Consider the following 19,037-nt stretch of genomic DNA (forward strand, 5'->3'; position numbering starts at 1 on the left):
TGAGGAGACTGGACATTCTTGTCTTGTTCCTGACCTTAGAGGAAAAGCTCTATTTTTTCCCATTGAGGATGTTAGCTGTGGATTTTTCATATATGGCCTTAATTATGTTGAGTTATGTTCCCTCTAAACTTACTCTGTTGAGGATTTTGATCATGAATGGGTATTGTACTTTGTCAAGTGCTTTTTCTGAGATGATGACTGAGTTTTAAATACATTGATTGGAAAGAAACTCATGTGGTATTACTGACTGTGTCTTGTACATCCTAAACCTAATTGCATTTGCTCTGCCATTATCTAAATACAGCGCTAATTACATTGACTTTTGCTTTTGTAGCTAGGCTGGAGTTTTAATTTTTTTTTTTTTAAGATTTTATTTATTTGACAGAGAGGGATCACAAGTAGGCAGAGAGGCAGGCAGAGAGAGAGAGGGGAGGAAGCAGGCTCCTTGCGGAGCAGAGAGCCCGATGCGGGGCTCGATCCCAGGACCCTGGGATCATGACCTGAGCTGAAGGCAGAAGCTTTAACCCACTGAGCCACCCAGGCACCCCTAGGCTGGAGTTTTAGATGCACACTCTGTCCTATTTCCACGAGGAAACTAACTGAGGAATGAACAGTATCAGCTAGAGCTGAGGGCTTGACAGCCCATCAGGAGAGGCTGGCCTATTTTACTTTAGTGGGTCAGCTATTCCTCACCCCTTCGGATGTCCTCTAGCTTTACAAGTCCAATGGCCTAGCTTCCTGGCCCTTTGTGACAGGTGCTGCTGCCCTTCTGGTCCAAGAAAAGGGGCACCTGGTTTCTCTGGGGCTCTGGGAGACGCAGTCTCATGACTGTGAGCTTAAGGGAGGGGGCGTGGCATTCCTGTAGAGTACATTTATTTTTGGTACATTTGTTTCAGGCTGCTTCTGAGAGGAACGGGAGCCACACTTGCGAGGCACAAATTTTGCCCCAAAGTGTTTACATAATCCTAGTTTAGATTAGTTTGCACGGTACTGTCGTTTTGGTTTTTCCAAAGCCAGGTGTGTTCTGTTTGGCTTTATATTTCTTTGTGTCTCTCTGCGCCTGTCCTTTCCCTTGCCTTTCATTGTAAGACCAACTTCTGCTATGTCCCAAAGTGGAGGCAAGACCAATTTGATTTCTTCTTGTGCTTTGCCCAGGTGGCGGATGAATACATGTTTTCCTTGGAGGAGAACAAGAAGTCCAAGGGCCGTCGTCAGCCCTTAAGCAAGCTCCCCCGCCATCACCCACTCGTGTTGCAGGATTGCGTCAGTGATGATGGTAAGTGTTGTTTTCCCTCCTCACCAGGGAGAGGAAAGTGTTTCACCCCATTAGGACTCACAGTGACAGGACATTGGGAGGCCCAGTTGAGTGTCAGCTGTGGGCCAGTGGCTTAGCTCTTCTCCCAGGTACTCCGCAAAGAGGACAGGATCTCACTTGATGCTTAATTTGTAATCATATTTCTTTGTATGTCTGTGTATCTTGTAATGTGTCTAATACAGGGTGATTGCATGCAGGGTTTTCTCTTTCTCTATTAGGAGGTACAGGCTGATTTTTCTGGATAGCACTTCTGTCAATGATGCCAAGCCCAATGCTGAATGTGTAGCTACAGAGATAACTAAGATATGTCCATGCCCTCAAAAAGCTCACAAGGTAGTGGGGCATACTGACAGGTAAACAGATCCAAAGAAAGGAGATGTTAAACAGCACAGAAGGGTGCGCAAAGAGAGATTTAGAGGGAACTGCTCATTTAAATGGCCAGGTCAGGGTGTGCTGGGTGGGGCCAGAGTGAGGTTGGGGGAGACTGAAGAGGGAGGCCTTGCTCTAGTGGGTTTTAAGTGGCCAGACTGACATTAAAAGGATTGCTCCTAGTGACTGCTTCTTGAGAATGGCTTTGAGGGCAACAGATGGGCTTTTGTCTTGGTCTTCGAGAGACAGGGGAGGGTCTGAAGCAGGATGATGGTGGTAAGGATGGGGGAGGGACGTAGTGAAGGTGTTGGGAGCACAAAGTCGGTTGGATTTGGGGGTTGGGTGTAGACCTGTGAGTGTGGTAGGGACTGGAGAAACCTGAGTTCAGTGCCTCCTTGCCTTCTAGCTTTGGTTGGGATTAGAAACCTTTGTTCAGTGTCTGTGGGGGATGTAGACTTGGGGCCAAGTAGAGGTGGTGTTTGATACCTTTTTAAAAAAAATTATTCAGGATGGGGCACCTGGATGGCTCAGTTGGTTAAGTGTCTGGCTCTTGATTTCAGCTCAGATCATGATCTCAGGGGTCATAGGATAGAGCCTTGTGCCAGGCCCTGCACTCAGTGGGGTCTGCTTGAGATTCCTTTCCTTTTGTTCTCCCTCTGCCCCCAACCCCTGTGCTTGCTTTCTCTCTCTCAAATAAATATTAAAAATTTTTATAAAACTTATTTATTTATTTATTTATTTATTTATTTTTTACTTGAAGTGTAGTTGACACGGGACAACTGTGTTACGCTGTGCTGACCAAGTGTAGCTACTGTCTGTTTGATGCCTTTACCTGGAGTACATGAGGCTGCCGGGGAGAGGGCAGAGGCTGGGGTAGGAGGGCAGGAAGAGGGGCCTGTGATGGAAACAGAAGGGGAAAGGCAGGGATCGGGGTGGAACTGGGAACTTCGTCTATCGCCGGAGCTCAGGGTTGTTGCCATCAGCTCAGTGTGGTCTTTTATGCGGCCTGGAGCTCAGAGTTCCAGGAATGTGAGCGTGCGTGGGTGAGTCTCTGGCAGGTCCCTTGTTAAAATTGACTAATGCCGGGCCCTTTCTTACCCTGCCCCATCCTTCCTGGCACCAGTGCTGGCTGGGAAGATCCAGAGTCTGACCAGCCTCTCTGCTCCATAAGCAAGCCCCACGTTCTCTTTCTGATCTGATGCTGGTGCCCACCTCTGCTGTTTCCCTCGGAGGTAGGATTGTGATAAGTAGGTGGGGAAAGTCTCTTGAGATTCAAGGCCAGACCTTGAGTCAGAGCCTTAGGAAGTCTTCTGTGCTCTTGCTCTGGCCCAGAGGGGGCTTGGGTTCTCTGGGTAGCAGCACCCTAGCTTCAGGATTTCCAGCCCCAGTGATGTAGAAGCTCTAAATACAGGTTGTAGACAATTGGAAAAACAAAGTTATAAAGTGGACAGAATTACTGTGCAAAGGTGACCACTTGCATGTTTCAGTGTGTTAATCTTCCTGATTTTTCTAGTCAAATACTGGATTGTATCCATGCATGTCTTTTTATAATAATGTAGTTGAGATCATAACATACGGCCTCCTGCTCTTTATGATCAGTTTCAAGTGCGGAGAAGTTGGAGGAATGAAAACTCCCGTGTCCAGCAGCGGATTCTCCTGTCTTCTCCCATTTTCAGCCCGTTTTAATTTTTCCCTGCTTACCCCAAAAATGTGTTTTATAGCTTTTTCCCTTTAAACCAGTATAAACCAAACCAGGGTCACCCATTTCAAAGCTTTGTTTCTTTAAAGATTTTATTTATTTAATTTTTAATTTTTTTATTGACATATAAAGTATTATTAGCCCCAGGGGTACAGATCTGTGAATCGCCAGGCTTACACACTTCACAGCACTTACCATAGCATATACCTTCCCCAGTGTCCATCACCCAGCCACCCTCTCCCTAAACCCCCCGCCCCCCGCAACCCTCAGTTTGTTTTGTGAGATTAAGAGTCTCTTATGGTTTGTCTCCCTCCCAATCCCATCACAAAGCTTTGTTTCTTTAGTCTCTCTTAGTCTAGTGTGTGCCCCACACCCCTTATCCAGTTTTTTTTAATGGAGGCATAAATACTCATGAAATTACATACATCTTATTTGCACATCTCAATGATGTTTTGTATGTGTAAACTGTAAAATTCCTGCAAGTTTCATTTAACATCTAAGTGGGGTGATTTTTGGCCACTCGTGGTTTTTTAAACAGAGCACGTCACTGTGTTAGTTTTTCTCTTGTGATTGGGAGGCTGTTTCTGTTTCTTCTATTCTATCTTGGTCACTCTTGTTTTGGCCAGGGTAAGGAAAATACCTGCTTTGGTTTCGGCACCGTGGTTCCTGGCTGGGGCTGGTCGATGGGGCTCGTAGGGGCTGATTTTAGTTGTCTGTAGTGGCCTCACGACGTTACAGTGTACTTCACCGAGGTCACACACATGGTGCCTGCCAGGTCTCAGTAGAGTCAACGTGACTATGAAGGCTGAGTAGGTAACTTTGTACACTGAGCCAGAGTTGCCAGAAATGAACAAGTAAATGGGCAGCTAGAGCAGGTATGTACCAGAGTGTTCCTTGGGCTGCTCTGCATAGATCTGTACAGGGCCTCTTCAGAGCCGTTCTATCTTGGAAGCAGTGGGATCACTGGAGGTGTTGTAGCTGGGGATTCCTAATGCCCGCACGGAGCATGATACAGTGATCCCGTGGAGGGCATCACGTGGTGTGGCTGGCACAGAGCTGGTCTCCTGTCAGGTGCTGCCTACTTGGACCTTTTTTTGGACTCATTTGCCAAAGAAGGACATCCCAAATGTAACCTCTTGTACTTGCCTCACTTGGGGGAGCATCTGGAGAAACTATGTCGATTAGTTTATTTCAATATTTGTGGTTCCTTTTACCAAAGACTGTCTTCATTGACCCATAATGTTAGAGTTACAGTGTTTTCCTACCTCCTTGACCTTCTGTTGGAATCTGGTGGGCTCTGCCCATCTCACTGATTTAAGGGGAACTGGAAAGTGTGCACTTTTATCCCTTCCATCTTGTTTTACAAGCACAGTTTTTTGTTTTCTGTTCAGCATGTATCTCTTTCTTTTTCCTTCCTCAGGCAGTGCTGAGGCCCGCTGAGTCAGATGCTCTGCTGGCTAGGGTGATGAAGAGATACAGATTTGTCATACAGACTAGAGGTCTGGGAAAGACTGCATAGTAAATATTTCAGGCTTTTCACCTTCTGTCACATACTCTTCTTTCTTTCTTTCCCTTAATCTTTTAAAGATAGAAAAATAATTCTTAGTTCCCCAAGTGGATCGCATCTGTCCTGTGGGCCATTGTGTGCTAGGCCTTGGTCTAGACTCAAGGTGCTACATCCTTTGGCTGGGAAAGAGGGTTTGTCTTGGTCGCAGTCTACTCTCATCCTCTGAGCAGAGCCAGGATGGTTGGGGATCCCTGTCCAGAAAAGGCAGATACCCCACAGATCTTTCCTGAGGGAGCTGGAAAGTTCTGACCAAGGCACATGGTGTAGAAACTTGGAAGCCTTGCCATTTCTTTATTTTTATTCCTTATTTCCCTTCAGTGCAGCTATAGAGGAAACTCTTAAAAGGTAGGGACTCAACATGCTGGCACATTAGAGGCAGCAAGTAACATGGTTTCTGGCAAGACTGTGTCTCACTGTGCTGCTTTTGGGCATAGGATTTGAGTGCTGGCAGCTGCCAGGGGAAAGGAGAGTGGGCTGAACTCGGGTATAAAGCTTAACCAGAGAAGGCGGCACAGGCAGGACTGTCTGCAGTACCTTCTGAGTACTGAAGGAGTCTTTTGAAAATCACTTCTGCCCTTTGCCTTTCTCAGACCGGTAGGATCTGAGGTTTAGGCCAGACCTGGGACCAAGAATCCAGGGAGCTCATTGTCTCTCTAGGCAGAGCTGCTGATGTGCGGGGCTGGTGCTGACCCGTTCTCTGCTTCCTGCTCTAGAGTCATCCGAACAGCTGACCCCGGAGGAGGAGGCTGAGGAGACAGAGGCCTGGGCCAAGCCCCTGAGTCAACTATGGCAGAACCGACCTCCGAACTTTGAGGCCGAGAAGGAATTCAATGAGACCATGGCCCAGCAGGCCCCTCACTGCGCAGTCTGTATGATCTTTCAGACCTACCATCAGGTACGCCCCCTTTATCCTCTCTGTGTACTCAGGCCCAGCAGTCCAGAGGGAAGCCAGGTTTAACTGTGGGTACACAGAGCTTGTCACTAGTTGTCTTGGGAGAGCCTGTTCTTCTAGCGCTCTCTGCCTCATCTCTGTCCTGGTCAGGCCTCTCCAGGCAGATAGTCCAGCAATGTGGGTTTTCACTGGAGAACGGTTTGCTGAAGAGAGGTGGCAGGGTGTGTGTGTGTGTGTGTGTGTGTGTGTGGCTTAGCCTCAATGGGATGCCCTGTGGCCATCCTGTGGCATTCACACTGTTCACAGAGGAATCTGTTTTCTTAGCATTCTGGTTGGTGCATGTTCCTTCCAGGCGGTTTTTTGTCCCGGCTAGTCTGGAGCACTGCATTTCGTTACTGCAGTCTGCCAGATCCGCAGTGTTGTTGTCCTCTTGCCATTGCCACAGTGGACACGGGCAATAGTCAGAAGGAACCGGGGGGAGGGGGGCAGGGAGGGAGGTGGAGAAGCATCCTCTGGTGGTTGTGGAGGCCTGGCTGCACTGAGCCTGGTGTGGCCCCAGATTGACGCTTGCCAAAGACTGGGACGTCGCACTGACATATTTTGGATTAGTAACTGGCTGTGCCTTTCCATTGACAAAAATGCAAAACTGAAGAAATATATGTGCCCCTGACTGTGAGGCAGGTGAATGGCCTGGTGGTGCTGTCAGCAGACCCTCACTGCGTGGGTCTCAGAGCTTCAGGAGGGGCCTGTGCCTCGGGTTGACATATTTAGGGCCCTGTTCTTGGGATGATTGTAGAGCCGGCAGATCCTGGCAGTCAGGCTGTTTGCCAAGGGAAGTACGTGGGCGTAGCATTCTTTACGAAGGGACCCCGATCCGGAAGTCCCAGGTGGGGGTCCAGCCGCGTGGCAGTGCTGCAGCTCAGGTGACTCGCTGCTGTGGGCCCTGGGGGAACATCTGTTCTAGTCCACGAGGAGTGTCTGCTCCACGTCTTGTCCCTGGGTGGGGCCAGCCATGCGGTGCCGCACATCGGGGAGCCCGCAAGAGCGACCTTGCTAACATCTCAGCGCATTTTATTACCACTTGGTTTGGGAAGATGGAAATCCCAGTTGCCTCTTACCTCACTCCCTTTTCTCAGTTGTTCCCAGGGGCCTCTGTTTGATGCTGCTGTGAGAAATTGAATTTGAGTCATTAGAGGTAACTTCAATTAGCAGCCCTGGGATAATGGCTGTGCACCCGGGAGCCGTAGCCAGAGTTCTGCCAGTAAGAGAGGCAGCTTTCTGCTGACAGAGCAGGTAGAAAGCTGGGAACACAGGCGCGTGTTCGCTGAGGGATGCACTTGCTCTCTCTCCTTAGGTCGAATTTGGAGGCCTTAGTCAGAGCTGTGGAAACACTTCAGCTCTAGCTGTCCAGAAGCAGAGGACCAAGCCATTGATTCCAGAAATGTGTTTCACCTCCACTGGCTGCAGCACGGACATCAACCTTTCTACCCCTTACCTTGAGGAGGACGGCACCAGCCTTCTCGTTTCCTGCAAGAAGTGCAGTGTCCGCGTCCACGCCAGTGAGTGCCTCGCCTGTCGCCTGCGACCTGACTCAGGCGCCTGGGCTTGCTCAGTGCTGGTCTCACCCCATTTTGGCCTCCCTCCAACCTGCCATTGGCCTCCCCAGGCCCTCAACTGCAGATTGCTCTTGTGTTGTTGGGGAGTTTGCTGCTGATGGACTTGGAATTGCACTGACTTTGGGGTCTACTTTGTGCTGTTCACTGGGCCTCAGATACCAGGAGGTGATTAGTCTGTGCTGCTCCTTACATGTTTAAACCAGGCAATGTACAGTCTCTGCCTTCTCGAGACTTTGGGCCACGGAGCTGTATGGGTGAGCCCTTAGGTCCCTGACTCTAGAATTCAGGGGTTTTTCTGTAAGATTTGGTTGCAGCTTTCACACTGGTAGTGTATGGAAAGGAGTTGCAGGTGTACATTCTCACCCTGGCCTCTGGGTTTAATTTGCTCATCTTGGTGTCCTTGTTAGGTTGTTACGGGGTACCCCCTGCAAAGGCTTCTGAAGACTGGATGTGTTCTCGGTGTTCAGCTAATGCCCTGGAGGAGGTGAGTGGTCCACACTGTTCCGTCTTCCCTGGGACACTTGGCTTTGCTCAGGGCTGGGCTTTTTCATGTGGACTTCCTGTCTCCGGCAGTCTGCACAGTGTGCCTGGTACACAGTGATGACAAAGAGGGCAGATTGTCAGAATAAATCCCCAGGACAGCGTGGCTGCCGCCCGGCTGTGGTGAGCCATGAATGGGGTCCGGAAGCTGTGTCAACTACATTGTGTCCGGACCCTGTAGAGGTCCTCCTGAGGACCAGCTGTAAGCCCCTTCAGAGAATCTCGCTATTGGGTTGGGTCATCAGAAGGGGCTCATGGTTCTTTTGGTAGCTTTCTCGTCATCAGCCCCTGACCCGGAACTTAGCAGTACCTATGTAGGAGGCAGGCAGAGCCCTGTCGTGCCTGCAGTTTGAGCAGAGTGTTCTTGGTGACTGCTTCCAGTTATTATTAGCAGGAACAGTGAAGAGGATTATGTTGAGTCAAGCGAATACTTGGTGTACTTTAGCCCTGGGTGGTCTCCCTGTCTTCCTGTAGGGGAGTCCTGCTTACATGGACTGTGTAGGCGAGGCCCCACATTCCCGTAAGCCGCTTTCTTATGTGGAGGCTGCAGTTACCCAAAGGAGGCCAAGGAGAGAGCAGATTGGATGTGAATGACTTGGTGGTAACCCCCCTTCCTTCCCCTCCCTTCTTGGCAGGATTGCTGTTTGTGCTCATTACGAGGGGGAGCCCTACAGAGAGCCAATGATGACAGGTGAGTTTCCGAGTGGCGGCTCTGATACTCTGTTCCGGAGCAGCATGCAGAGAGGCCCTGGGAGGGCAGTGGCTGTTCGTCACAGTGACTGATGGAGGGCTTGGGAAGCACATCATTGGAGCTGGAATAGCATCGCCAAGACTGATTTTAAAAACGGGATGCCCAGGGGAGCCAAGCAGCCTTAGACCTTTCCGATCTAGCTTCTCCTCCGAGGAGGAGATATAAGTGATGTCTTCCTTTGCAAGGAGCTAAGACAGACTCAGAGGTTTGGAGAGCCCGCATAGGTGATATAGAGGCTCCAGGGGCCGGAAGTGAGGACAGTTACTTTATTGTAGCTGGGGCTGGTGTAGAGGCGGCTGTAGCCAGGGTCTTGTGAGCACTTGTCCACGGGCACACACCCTGGCTTAGACCTACTCTTGGAAGGAGGGTGCGTGTCCTTTGGGAGCAGAGCGGGATGTGGAGAAGAGCTCAGACTTGCCCACCTCCTGTGGAGTGCGATCCACAGAAGTCTGGGCGTTGTTGCTGGCAGGCAGCAGCTTTTCACCGAGCTGACCCTTTGTGCCTGGTCTCCGCTTGTGCGTTCGGAGGTAGGAGCGTGAGATGGATGAGGGGCTTGCTCTGCAAAAGCTGGCTACTCGGGTAGGGTATGGTGCCCACAAGTTAGCGGGCAGCCGGTCGGGAGTATCCTCCTTCCAGCTCCTGTCCCGTGGGGACTGGAGCCCTTCTGCAGTGCAAGAGCCTCCCCCACCCTTCGTGCCGTTCCAGGTAGGTGGCTCTTCTCCGTGCCGCTTCCACGCCTTTAAAGACACTTGCTGCCATTTCTTAAGGCCACCGTGTTCCTCATAGTTGTGAGAGAGCACTGGTGCGGGCTCTTCCTTACTTGGAGTGGAAGTGGCTCTGCTTGAGCCCCCCGCCTTCCCCGTATATTCCTGACTCTGCCCTTGTGGGGCTGCGCCCAATCAGTCTGCTCTGGCTCCCTTGCACAGAAGCCCCACTATGTGTGGTAGGTTTCCACCGGGCCTGGCTTCAGGGGCTCTCATCATGGTGCACATCAGTTTCTCAGAATGTCGAGAACAGTAACTCTCCAGGGTGTTCATTGAACAGACCCCTCAGAGTAAGGCCTGGGCGAGACCTGAATGAGTGAGGGTGCTGTGGGTGAAGGGAGCAGAGGGAGAGGTTATCTCAGCCCCGGGGAAGAGTTTGGGTAAAGGCCTAGAGGGGAGATCTATGGCTACTGGCAGTCAGGGCGCATGGGAAAACATTTTGAGACATTACCACCCTGCTTCTGTGGTAAAAGAGGTCTTTTATAGAGCTCTCAGATTGGTTTTCACTCCCCGAAACCTGCCCCACTCAATTAGCTATGGTTGTGCCCATTTTGTAGCAGACTGGGAATGGATTTGTGGTGTGAGAAGCACAACCCTGGGCTAACCCAGGGCGGTTTGCTGGGGACCCATCCCCGTACTCAGTGTGGAGACACTCCTGGTTCTTACCTTGCTGGGCCTGGGGACCTTGCAGGTGGAAGTAAGAGGCCATGTTAGGTCGGGGATGGAGCACTGTGGGCAGGCCCACCCGATCTTGACTCTTGATAGATTTGATGAGGAGGCCGCAGGGCCTTGGAGCCAGAGGTGACTGAGGTAGCCTTTGCCTTTTGGCAGGTGGGTCCACGTGTCTTGTGCTGTGGCAATTTTGGAAGCAAGGTTTGTCAACATTGCCGAAAGAAGTCCAGTGGATGTGAGCAAAATTCCCCTGCCCCGCTTCAAACTGGTAAGGAAGAGATGAGTTTGGGGACTCTGTCCGTCATTGCCCCATTTACATGTCTCTGGGTGGAGAGCATAACAGTTCTGAGGGCATCCTTTCCTCCGCGTGACCCAGTGTTCCTCTTTTACCCTTGGTTTTGGTCAGAGTCTCTGAGTCACCGTATGGTTAAAACTATTTCATGAGAACACACTTGTTCAGATAGGAGATTGGAAGAGGTGTGTGTGCCCTCTTGTTTTGGGAGGAAGGTTGCTCATTGGGCTCTGTGCATCTGGGCTGGGGAACGGCAGAGGAGACGGTGCTGGTAGCTCCTGGAGTCCCTGGCTTGCCTCCCTCATGTTGTAGAAATGTGTCTTCTGCAAGAAGCGGAGGAAAAGGACCGCCGGCTGCTGCGTGCAGTGTTCTCACGGCCGCTGCCCGACCGCCTTCCACGTGAGCTGCGCCCAGGCTGCGGGGGTGGTGATGCAGCCCGATGACTGGCCTTTTGTCGTCTTCATTACCTGCTTTCGGCACAAGATCCCCAGTCTGGAGGTGAGGGAGGATGCTGGTCTGCAATCCTCTTACCCGTCTCTAGGATAATTTTCTCTGCAGGCTGTCCATTAATTGTGTCAGCAAGTATGCTCTCTGGCGTTCTGCCTTGTGGAGAGTGCCGGTGAGGAAGGGACAAAGAGGCAGCCCCGGTCCATCTCTGCTCCCTGCCTGGCACCAGACTGCTTGTGGTTGAGTCCTTGTGATTACTGTGTACTTGTTTGCCACTCCTCCTCGAGGGGCCCTAGCTTCTTAATGGGAGCACCCCTGTTCCCTAACACCATGTCCAGGACACAGCGGGGGCTTGGCAGATAGTGTGAACTGGTGGAGAGACGTCGGAGGACTTGGCCATTAATGAGCATACGGTAGACATTTTTGTGCTTCTCTAAATAGTGAAACTTGGAGAAAAATTACCTGTCATCCCAGCTAGACAAGTTATGAGAGGGTTTGGGTAGAAGGTGGCAGTTGAAGTGGGACTTAAGCAGGAGGTAGGAATTGGGGCATCTAGGTGGCTCAGTGGGTTAAGCCTCTGCCTTCGGCTCAGGTCATGATCCCAGGGTCCTGGGATCGAGCCCTGCATCTGGCTCTCTGCTCAGCAGGGAGTCTGCTTCCCGCTCTCTGCCTGCCTCTCTGCCTACTTGTGATCTCTGTTAAATAAATAACTAAAATCTTAAAAAAAAAAAAAAAGGAAGTAGGAATTGTGAGAGGGAGGGCTTTCGGGGCTTCAGAAGCAGAGCGAACACGTCTCAGGAGAACAGACACGTAAGACTGGTTCTGGGAATGTGGCTGGGCTGGCGGTTGAGGCCCTGGACTGCCCTTCTTGGGAGTTTGAGTCCTCTTCTGCTAGATGAGAACTTCTCAAAAATTATGATTTTGAGCCATATTTCTTAACAATTACTCTGGTAGTGGATTCAAAGGGGGGCCATGTGCTCTGGGGCGGGCAGCTCTGGTGTCATGTTCATCGGTGCCCCACGCTGCAGAGTCGCCATGGGGTCTTGAGGTCAGGAGCCGGACTGTAGTTGGGGGAGTTAAAGTCGAATAAGAGAGGCCGCGATAAAGCCTGTCAGCAGTACAGTGAACACGGTAGTGCAGGACACGAGATACTGGTCTGGAGGAGCAAACCCATCACTACCATGTAGCATCATGGCAGAGGCCTTATTGGGTGACTGGATTCTTCTTTTTCATAAAGATCTTTCACTGAGCACAAGAGATGTTCAGGTGGGTGAGGAGCTCAGCAAGAGGGAAGCTATTCTTTGTGAGGGAGAGACTAGAGGGGCCGTGGGTGAGGTGGTGCTGAGCCTTCATGGCTCAGGGGGCAGGAGTTTGGTTATGGAGGCAGGACAGTGACTTGGGGATTGCCATCGGCTCTCCGTATCCTTAAATTGGCAGCCGTAGACTCCTGGTGCTGTGAGAAAAGGGGGGACCGTTGAGTATTTCTTTCACTCTTTCACCCTTCAAATACCGACTGAGCGCCTCTTAAGTGTCAGGTTCCCATGTAGGTGCTGGGAGTGTTCCAGTGAACCAGGCAAAACCGAGCCTGTCCTGCTACATGTAGTCGAAAGACTGGGAGAGACATGTAAACATACAGTGTATCTGATGGGGAGGAGTGTGGTAGATGAAGACATAGCAGGATAAGGGGAGTAGAAGAGGCGTAGTAAGCCACAGTGTCCATAGGTTGACACTGGGATGTGAGGGGGCCTGTGTGCAGCTGACTGGGGAACAGCATTTCCGGTAGAGGGGCCCCGCAGGGCTAAGATTGAGCTGTGGGCCTGTTCAGCACACACGCTGAGGGTCAGCAAGACCGCCAGTGTGACAGAGCACAGTGCTTGGGGAACTTGGGGGAGAGTGGTTGGAGAGGATGCCACCAGATGCTCTGGGATCCCATTTGCATCAAGGGCAAGTTCAGAATAAGAGCCGGCAGGGCCCTTAAAGTCCCTGGTCACAAGCAGCTGAGGACCTCTGGGGGACCTTGACCGTTGTGCTGTAGCCCTGAGGGTAGAGCTCGTGCTGAGATGAGTGTGCAGCAGTGTCTGGGGCCCTGGGCTTGGGTCTCCTGAGGAGTATCCACCCTGTTGTGTCTGAGCTGTGTGCAGGAGTGGGTGCGGGAATAGGTCCGTGTCGGGCAGCAGTAGGGAAGTGACAAAGGTCTCTTCTGGGAGACAGTCTGGGGTAAGGGAACTAGGCGGGCCGTGTAAGACAGTATGGACTGGGAATTTAGGACGTGCTGCATTTATGGAGGAGAACGGGATGCTAGTGTTTTGTAGCATCCCTGTAGAGGTGTGGGTATCTGAAAAGTCCAGGTCCACCTGCCACCCTTAGTCCTTTTTACATTTTCATTTCCGTGCTCGTCTCTCCCTGGGAAAGAAAAACCAACTGATCTTGGTCCCCATTTTCCAGTCCTGTCAACTGGATGTGGGAGTAACCTCCGCCTCTGTTTTTCCCAGCGTGCCAAGGGGGCCTTGCAGAGCATCACCGCCGGCCAGAAGGTCATTAGCAAGCACAAGAATGGGCGCTTCTACCAATGTGAGGTGGTCAGGCTCACCACCGAGACCTTCTATGAAGTCAACTTTGATGATGGTTCCTTCAGCGACAATCTCTATCCTGAGGACATAGTGGTAATGTCTGCGAGGAGCTGCTTGGGTGGTCTGGGATGGGGGTGTTTCTAGGTCTGGCTGGCAGACTGACTGTGTGCCTGCCTGCCATTTCTAGCCGGGCCTGAAGTTCCATTAGTCTTTCCCTGAACAGAAAGGAGCATTTGTGTTGGTCTTTCCTCACCAAGAAAATTGTGTGCTGCTGGGCTACCCTGCTCCGTCTAGAAGCTCACAGGAATCTTTGTTTTCTGCTGTACTTTGCAACGTGCTTCTTATGTCTAAGCCATCCTTGCAAGGGGCTGTAAGGCAATACAAGAGCACAGGCAGTGGAATCTGACCAGGGGGCCAATACCAGCTTGTTTGCTTATCAGTAGCTGTGTGATTTTGGAGAAGTAGCCAACTCTCTTTCCTGTCTGTGCCTTATTAGTAGACATAGAATTTGGTTTGGTTCTTTTTTTTTATTTTTTATTTTTTAAAAGATTTTATTTATTTGACAGAGAAATCACAAGTAGGCAGAGAGGCAGGCAGAGAGAGGGGGAAGCAGGCTCCCTGCGGAGCAGAGATTCCGATGTGGGGCTCGATCTCAGGACCCTGAGATCATGACCTGAGCCGAAGGCAGGAGGCCTAACTCACTGAGCCACCTAGGCTTTGGTTCTTTACAGGTGACGGCTTCCGGGCCAAGTAGGAACTACTTAGGAGCTATCCCTGGCCTGCTTAAGTTATTGACACCCGACACCCACACTTCTAGGTTTCCTGGCTCAGTATTGAGGACTTAGTTCAAGTTTCCCTTATCCTCATTCTGCCTTTTCGTATGTTAGACTGAGCACCAAGGTAGAGGGATGAAGCTACTTCTGCCTTTAACAAATCTGGTATTTCCCACTTTTATACTGCATTAGCAACCTAGTTGCTAAAACCACATTCATTAGTTACAAGGTAGACTTGAGTCACAGTAAAGATGATGTTAATAGTATCTGTGGCAGTAGAATAGGTGTAACTTACCAAGCTTTTCTAGTCTACCAGGCGCTATACTAAATGCTTCATGGCAGGTGTCTATCTCACTTTTCATACCAGTTCTGAGAAGCCGGTGGGGGTATCTCTAATTTACAAATCTGTGATCTCAGGACTCTGTTTCTAAAAGTTACTGAGGACCCCACATTTTTTTTTTGGCGGGGGGGTAACGTCTATCGGTGTTTATTGGAAATTAAAATGGAGATAACTGATTTAAAAGAATCTTTTTTTAATTTTTTTTTTTTATTTTTTAAATGGGGTGTCTGGGTGGCTCAGTTGGTTAAGTACCTGCCTTCGGCTCAGGTCATGATCCCAGGGTGCTGGGATCAAGCCCCACATTGGGCTTCCTGCTCAGTGGGGAGCCTGCTTCTCCCTCTGCCTCTGCTGCTTCCTCTGCTTATGCTATCTCTTTCTCTGTCAAATAAATAAATAAAATCTTTTTTAAATAAAATCTTAAAACAATCTGGGTTTTTTAATTGAAAAGTAACCATTTTAAAGCAATATTAGAGGGAGGAATTCCATTTTTCTACAATTCTGCAAATCTCCTTATTCTTTTAAGATTTTTATTTATTTATAAGTAATTTTTACACCCAACATGGGGCTCAAAGTCATGACCTTGAGATCGAGTCTCGTGCTCTACTGGCTGAGCCAGCCAGGCACACCAGATTCTGCAAATCTCTTTAATGTTGTATCTTCATTCATTCCATTGTGATGTATTGTTTTGGTTAAAAGTATATGAAGAAAATTCAGCCTCACACAGTTGTGTAGTAAATGGAAGGGGGAGGAGTGTTTTAATAGCCTTTCATACCATTGTGATTATTCTTTGGGTCTACGCCAAAAGTCAATGAGGAGTGGCTTCTTAAAAGTTAGTTGCAGGGTGGAATCTGAAAGGTCAGTGAACTTATATTAAAATCCACTGGCTTATGTTGCACTGAGAATGAATCTTTACTTACGCCTAATTTCGTAACATCATACATTGTGTATTTAGAAAGTACTCATGCATTAGACTATGAAGATCTTCCAAATGTTAATTTTTTTTTTAAGATTTTATTTATGTATTTGACAGAGATCACAAGTAGGCAGAGAGGCAGGCAGAGAGAGAGAGAGGCGGCAACAGGCTCCTCGCTGAGCAGAGAGTCTGATGTGGGGCTCGATCCCAGGACCCTGGGATCACGACTTGAGCCGAAGGCAGAGGTTTTAACACACTGAGCCACCCAGGTGCCCCTAAATGTTAAATTTTTATTATACAGTATCAAAAACCACATTTATGGGGCGCCTGGGTGGCTCAGTGGGTTAAAGCCTCTGCCTTCAGCTCAGGTCATGATCCCAAGGTTCTGGGATCGAGCCCAGCATCGGGCTCTCTGCTCGGCAGGGAGCCTGCTTCCCCCTCTCTCTCTGCCGGCCTCTCTGTCTACTTGTGATCTCTGTCAAATAAATAAAATCTTTAAAAAAAAAAAAAAACACAACACACCACATTTATTAGTATAACTGCTCAGAAATAAATTTATTTATTTAAATGATTTTTTTTTTTTTTTAAGTAATCTCCATACCCAACATGGGGCTTGAATCCACGACTCCGAGATCAAGAGTCACATGCTTCACCTGGTGCCCCTCAGAAATATCTTTAAATTTGGCAAAGCTTCAAGCTTAGTGTGGTGATACAACTTCCCTGGAGTTCTAATTTTTCTAAAAGCTTAAGTTTTATTATTGGCAGTACTATGACTTCTTTTCCTTGAAGTGACAGGCTTATTTCATTCATTTCCAAGAGGATGTCTGCCAGTACTCAAGTCTGAATAACCGTAGTTTTTCAGCCAGTTTTTCAGATAGAGCCAGTGCTCCATGAAAAAAGCAGCTCACAGGTCGGTTACACGGCGCTTTTCCTCAAGATAACCATTGTTCTTCAGCAGGTGGCCAAAGTGTCCGCCTTTGAGTGCTCACATGTACTCAAGGACTAAGGTTTGACAAAGCAAGTTTTTCTGCTTCATCAAGAGACATTTTTAGGTGAAACCAGGTATTTTTCCTTTTTTTTTTTTCCTCCCCCCTAAATTATGAGCGCACAGCGGTGAGGAATACGGTAACAACTGCTAATGCTCGCAGCCGCTGCCTTGTGCTGAGAAACAAGCAGTTTTACCTGTTAGAGCTTTTACACCATAGCTGCAAAGGTCAACTCAGAGAAAGAGGCTAATAACATTTTTTATACTCTGAAATCCTCATTCTAGTATTTCTTCAGGGCAGAGCTCTGTCCTCCGATCTTTAGCAGGACAGTTAAAGGAATGTGAGAAGGATTCTTGATCTTGGCACTGTGTTTATTAAGTTTACTGGAAGCTTATTCTGGCTGCCCTTTCCTGTCACCTCAGAGCGTCAGGAGTAGAGATACAAGGCTGACTTGGACTCAGCGGGCAGTTCTTTAACTTGTATCTTTCCGCCCAACAAGAGCTACCTTACTTGGGCAGACATCTGAGCAGGAATTTGTCCTGGTTCCTTCTTCCCTAAGTAGATGGTGATGAGCGATCTTCCTTTCACTCTTCTCACTTACTGTTCCCTCAGAGTCAGGACTGTCTCCAGTTGGGTCCTCCTGCTGAAGGAGAAGTGGTCCAAGTGAGATGGACAGATGGCCAAGTCTACGGAGCCAAATTTGTGGCCTCCCACCCCATCCAGATGTACCAGGTAGCCAAAGGTTTTTTTGGGGAGGCGGGCTGGGGAAATACTTGATTGATTCAGTGTTTCCTCTGAGGAGAGCTCTAGGGAGAGCTCACCAGTTAGTAACCTTTTCAGAGCGTGCGTCTGCCCTGTGTCCTGTCTGCCAGAAGCGGCTTCATTTTGGTAGTCCTTTTTTCAGTGTTCTGGATCCTTCCTGTGATGGCAGGAAATTGCCACTGTGCACAGCGGACCAGGGAGTCAGGGATATCACAGCCAGAGGTCTTTGTTTACTCGGTAGGTGGAGTTTGAGGATGGCTCACAGCTTGTGGTTAAGAGAGATGACGTGTACACGCTGGATGAAGAGCTTCCCAAGAGGGTCAAATCCAGACTGGTGAGTGTGCCTGCTGTGTGCCCTTGACTGGCGAGCATGTTTCTGTGTGCCCTTGACTGGTGAGTGTGCTTTCTGTGTGCCCTTGACTGGTGAGCATGTTTTCTGTGTGCCCTTGACTGGTGAGCATGCCTTCTGTGTGCCCTTGATTGGTGAATGTACTTTCTGTGTACCCTTGACTGGTGAGCCTGTTTTCTATGTGCCCTTGACTGGTGAGCGTGTTTTCTATGTGTCCTTGACTGCTGAGTGTGTTTTCTGTATGCCGTTGACTGGTGAGTGTGCTTTCTGTGTGCCCTTGGCTCCCGTCTGGGAGGGAGCGAACAAAGCAAGGGTGTGTCCTTTTGTTCTTTCCTCCGGGTGGTTGGCTCCAGAGTGCTCATTTGGCTTGCTTATTCTTCTGTAGTCTGTAGCCTCCGACATGCGCTTCAATGAGATTTTCACGGAGAAGGAGGTTAAGCAGGAAAAGAAACGGCAACGAGTGATCAACTCAAGATACCGGGAGGATTACATCGAGCCTGCACTATACCGAGCCATCATGGAGTAGGTGCTTCTGGGGGCCAGCAGGTGCCCAGCCATCAAGGCGACAGCACTCTGGGGCTCCACAGCGCAGCAGACGCTTGGAACTCTGAAGTCTCTGCAAGTGAAGTTGTAAAACGAAAAGGAATGGAATAACCGACCCCATCATCCTCTCACGCCCCCGTTCCCCGTCGCATTCCGCTGTAGTGAAAGGACAGCCTTTCTTGGATGTGTGGCAGCCGCCGCCTATCTCCCCGCTGAAGGGCTGAGCACTGAAACGCGGGGCTGCACTGGCCCTGGTCTACAGTGGGGTTGGCTGCGCTGGCCGGGCTGGTTGCCTAGGACTTAGCTTCCTAACAGTCACCTGCACCAATGAGGCTGAGGTGCTGGTGTTTACTCCCTCCCCCTTTTGTATTTATGTGTGTGTGTGTGTGTGTGTGTGCGCGCGCGCGCGCGTGCGCGCACGTGTGTGTGTGTGTGTGTGTGTGTGTGTGTGTGGTTGGACCAGCTTCTGCCAGCCCCTGGCCTTTACTTTCTTCTTTGCCTGTCCAGGGCAACAAAATGTGAAATTCTGCCCTCAGCTGAGCTGAGTAAAGGCTCCTGGGGGTTGGCTGGAGATGGAGTGTGGCATCTGTCTGTCCCTGGAACTGCCTCAAGGGAGTGCTGGCAAAGCTGCAGTATCGAGATGTCACAGGGTTAATGCCTCCTTGTCGTCCTGTCTTGGAGGAGAAGACTGGGGGTAACATGGGTGTGTGCCTGTTCATGCTAGGCACAGAGCCTCTGTGGCACAGTATTAGAGGGTATGGCTGGGGAACACCCTGAAGGGGGTTCTTAACAATGGAAGCAGGCAGAGCCTGGTGGGTGATTCTGTCAACAGAAAATTGCAATCATGCAGGGGCTGGGAGGGTTAAGATGAATTGGG

General features: G+C 49.8%; 1 protein-coding gene across 3 annotated transcripts in view; it reads left to right on the forward strand.

The window, feature by feature from the left end:
• KDM4A (lysine demethylase 4A) overlaps positions 1–18,547 on the forward strand; it is a 45,368-nt gene extending 26,821 nt beyond the window's left edge. For 2 of the 3 annotated variants that reach the window (XM_032877537.1, XM_032877536.1), the window contains exons 12-22: positions 1,156–1,276; positions 5,664–5,845; positions 7,197–7,401; positions 7,866–7,942; positions 8,634–8,689; positions 10,345–10,453; positions 10,790–10,975; positions 13,417–13,587; positions 17,119–17,238; positions 17,510–17,602; positions 18,003–18,143. In XM_032877537.1, coding sequence (XP_032733428.1) covers positions 1,156–1,276; positions 5,664–5,845; positions 7,197–7,401; positions 7,866–7,942; positions 8,634–8,689; positions 10,345–10,453; positions 10,790–10,975; positions 13,417–13,587; positions 17,119–17,238; positions 17,510–17,602; positions 18,003–18,143 — 1,461 coding nt within the window. Of the gene's footprint in view, positions 1–1,155; positions 1,277–5,663; positions 5,846–7,196; positions 7,402–7,865; positions 7,943–8,633; positions 8,690–10,344; positions 10,454–10,789; positions 10,976–13,416; positions 13,588–17,118; positions 17,239–17,509; positions 17,603–18,002 lie in introns of all 3 variants that reach the window. The other variant, XM_032877538.1, reaches the window with a different exon arrangement.
• Positions 18,548–19,037: the final 490 nt, after the last annotated feature.

This window comes from Lontra canadensis, unplaced genomic scaffold (assembly GCF_010015895.1).
Source record: "Lontra canadensis isolate GAN:19392208 unplaced genomic scaffold, GSC_riverotter_1.0 scaffold60, whole genome shotgun sequence".
Taxonomy (NCBI): Eukaryota; Metazoa; Chordata; class Mammalia; order Carnivora; family Mustelidae; genus Lontra; species Lontra canadensis.